Source organism: Malus domestica, chromosome 07, assembly GCF_042453785.1.
Source record: "Malus domestica chromosome 07, GDT2T_hap1".
In the NCBI taxonomy this organism is placed as follows: domain Eukaryota; kingdom Viridiplantae; phylum Streptophyta; class Magnoliopsida; order Rosales; family Rosaceae; genus Malus; species Malus domestica.
Genome location: NC_091667.1, coordinates 13,331,853 through 13,334,207, shown reverse-complemented (window position 1 = coordinate 13,334,207; position 2,355 = coordinate 13,331,853). Strand labels below are relative to the sequence as shown.

Below are 2,355 nucleotides of genomic sequence, written 5' to 3'. Positions count from 1 at the left end.
TTTTTGTGGTTACCTTTGATTCAAAGCTATGTCATTGATCTGTGTGTGAAGAGAAATAAAAATTTCAATGGCAATTTATAACTTCATCTTCTAACGTGGTTCACAAACTCTGCATCAGAAACTGCAGAGAGCTCGATTTGACTGATTTCATCATCGTCAACAGGAGCAGGCAGATTAAGATCTATCAAACTATCACCAAGCCTACTTAAACTCTTCCATGGAAATGGAGGACTGCTATTGCTTGCTGCTGCTGCTGCAGAACCAGTCATCACATGAGATCTTTTGTGCCCTCCAAGCGCTTGACCAGATGAAAAAACTCTAAAACAAACTGGGCATTCATGAATTTTTCTTTCAGCCACAGAGGAAGAATTTCCTGCTGCATTGAGATTTTCTTGCTCCAATTCGGGCTCGTAAATGGGGTTCAGATTCGAAGCCTTAATCTTCTTATGGCTTGCTCTGTGACCACCTAGAGCCTGATAAGATTTAAAAACTTTGTTGCACGTTTCACATTTGTATTTCCTTCGAGCAGTTCTAATTCTGGGGAACTTGATCAGATGCTCCTCAGAATCTTCCGTGTCCTCCATTGATCTTTCTGCTTCATCGGCTTGTTCTTGTTCCTGTTCTTGCTCATGTTGGTGGTTGTGGTCTTGTTTTCTCCATTTGTCTCTAGATAGCATCATGAGGCAGAAGGCGACGTCTTCCTCTCTAGTGGCATCAGAAATTGAACTAACCGGTTCAGGCTCGAAAGAATCCTTGCTGCTGACCACTTTGTTCTTGAGCTTAATTTTCTTCAAAGCTTCGAGCTTTTGATGATGGTGGTACTGAATATGATTGTGATGATGATGAAGCTCCATCACAGAGGATTTTCGTGTTCTTTTGGATCGTCTCCGAGTTGGGTTCTTTGACGACTCTGTCTCACTCTCTCTATCTTGAAGAACAACAGACCCAGCATGCGCGGCAAAAGAATCCTCAGGATCCACTAGCTTTATGCTTCTCTTTGGATTCTCTCTAAGGCCATAAATCATATCATCGTCTTCTTCTTCGCCATCATCCTCTGACGAAGACGAAGCTGAAGCTGAATTGTCTACCTCATCCATGGTGAACTGGGTTTGTTCTCGATTCGATTCTTCTTCTCCTGGTTTCGGAGGAATAGGATGGTTCCTCACGTGAGACCTCATATGACCCCCCAAGGCTCTGCCATTGGGGAAACTCCTCATGCAAATCTTACACTCATGCTTCTCCATTGCAGTTTACTCAAAAACCATAAAATTTTAATGAATCAAAACACAGAAAAAAACGGAGAAATTCAGAGCTCTCCTTTCTTTCTTGGAAAGAGGATAGTGGAAGGAAGCTAAAAAAAGAGTAGGTGACAAGCATTCCTCCAAAAGAGATATATACAAACCTACAAAAAAAAAAATTAATTTTTTAATAAATAATTAACAGAAAAAAAAAAGATGGGTTCTTTTGGGTTTTTAATTTTTTTTGGTCTATTAAAAACTGCAAAAGTTTACAATAAATTAAAATTTAATTAATTGAAAGCGTATCCATGAAGGTTGAAACTTGATGGAGGGGACATGTAACATGCGAAGATTGCCCGTTTCTGTGTTTATTCCTCTTTCCCCCGCACCTTCTGTCCTTTATTTACACAACTTCTTTTTGTTTCCCAAAATGCCCTTCTCAGTCCAACATTTAAGAGCCAAGGAAATTGGATTTTCATTTTTGTGCTCCAGAAGGGTAGTTCTGGGATTTTGGGTACTAGGTACCAGAATAAACCGGTGGCTTCCTTGTCCAAGTCAAGGAAACTGCTGGGTTTGTTGTAACGACGAAGCTGAATAAAACACCGTGGTGTCCTCCGAAGGAAAAAAAACGACCACATTTGTTTAACTCACCGAGCGGTGATGAAGCAACAATAACAAACGCAAAACGTCCACATGTCGTCATCAGACGTGATCTTTTTATGATCGGTCCTACACGAATTAATATCGACACTCGTTTTTATTTCTTGCCGTTGATTAAAATAGATTAATCGAAAACAATGTATTTAATTAAAGAGAAATGAGTTGGAAGCGAAAAATAATATGTGATAATTATTTCATTAATCATCTTAAGTACAGTTACTAGAAAGGAGAAAACTGAACAGGATTTATTTTATTTTAAGATTCTGTAGCCTTTTACTTAATGGCAGTGACGTTTTGGCCAACCTTTAGCATGCCTGTTGGTCCCTTATTTATTTATTTACTCATGTTTTCCCCTTAAATAAAATTAATGAAATAAATTGAAAACAAAATAAAAACAGACTGAATTGAAGCATAGCTAATTTGTTGGTGTTTATCGAAAAAGAAAGAAAGTAATTTG

General features: G+C 38.5%; 1 protein-coding gene across 1 annotated transcript; it reads right to left on the bottom strand.

Annotated features, from left to right (window-relative positions):
• On the bottom strand, positions 1-1,595 carry LOC103439046 (zinc finger protein ZAT9-like). The gene has a single exon (XM_008377596.4). The coding sequence runs from the start codon at positions 1,242-1,244 to the stop codon at positions 84-86; it is 1,161 nt and encodes a 386-aa protein (XP_008375818.1). The 5' UTR covers positions 1,245-1,595; the 3' UTR covers positions 1-83.
• Positions 1,596-2,355: the final 760 nt, after the last annotated feature.

Bases quoted from the DNA above. Each gene is read 5' to 3' on its own strand.
- LOC103439046 (XM_008377596.4), bottom strand. From the start codon at position 1,244: ATGGAGAAGCATGAGTGTAAGATTTGCATGAGGAGTTTCCCCAATGGC.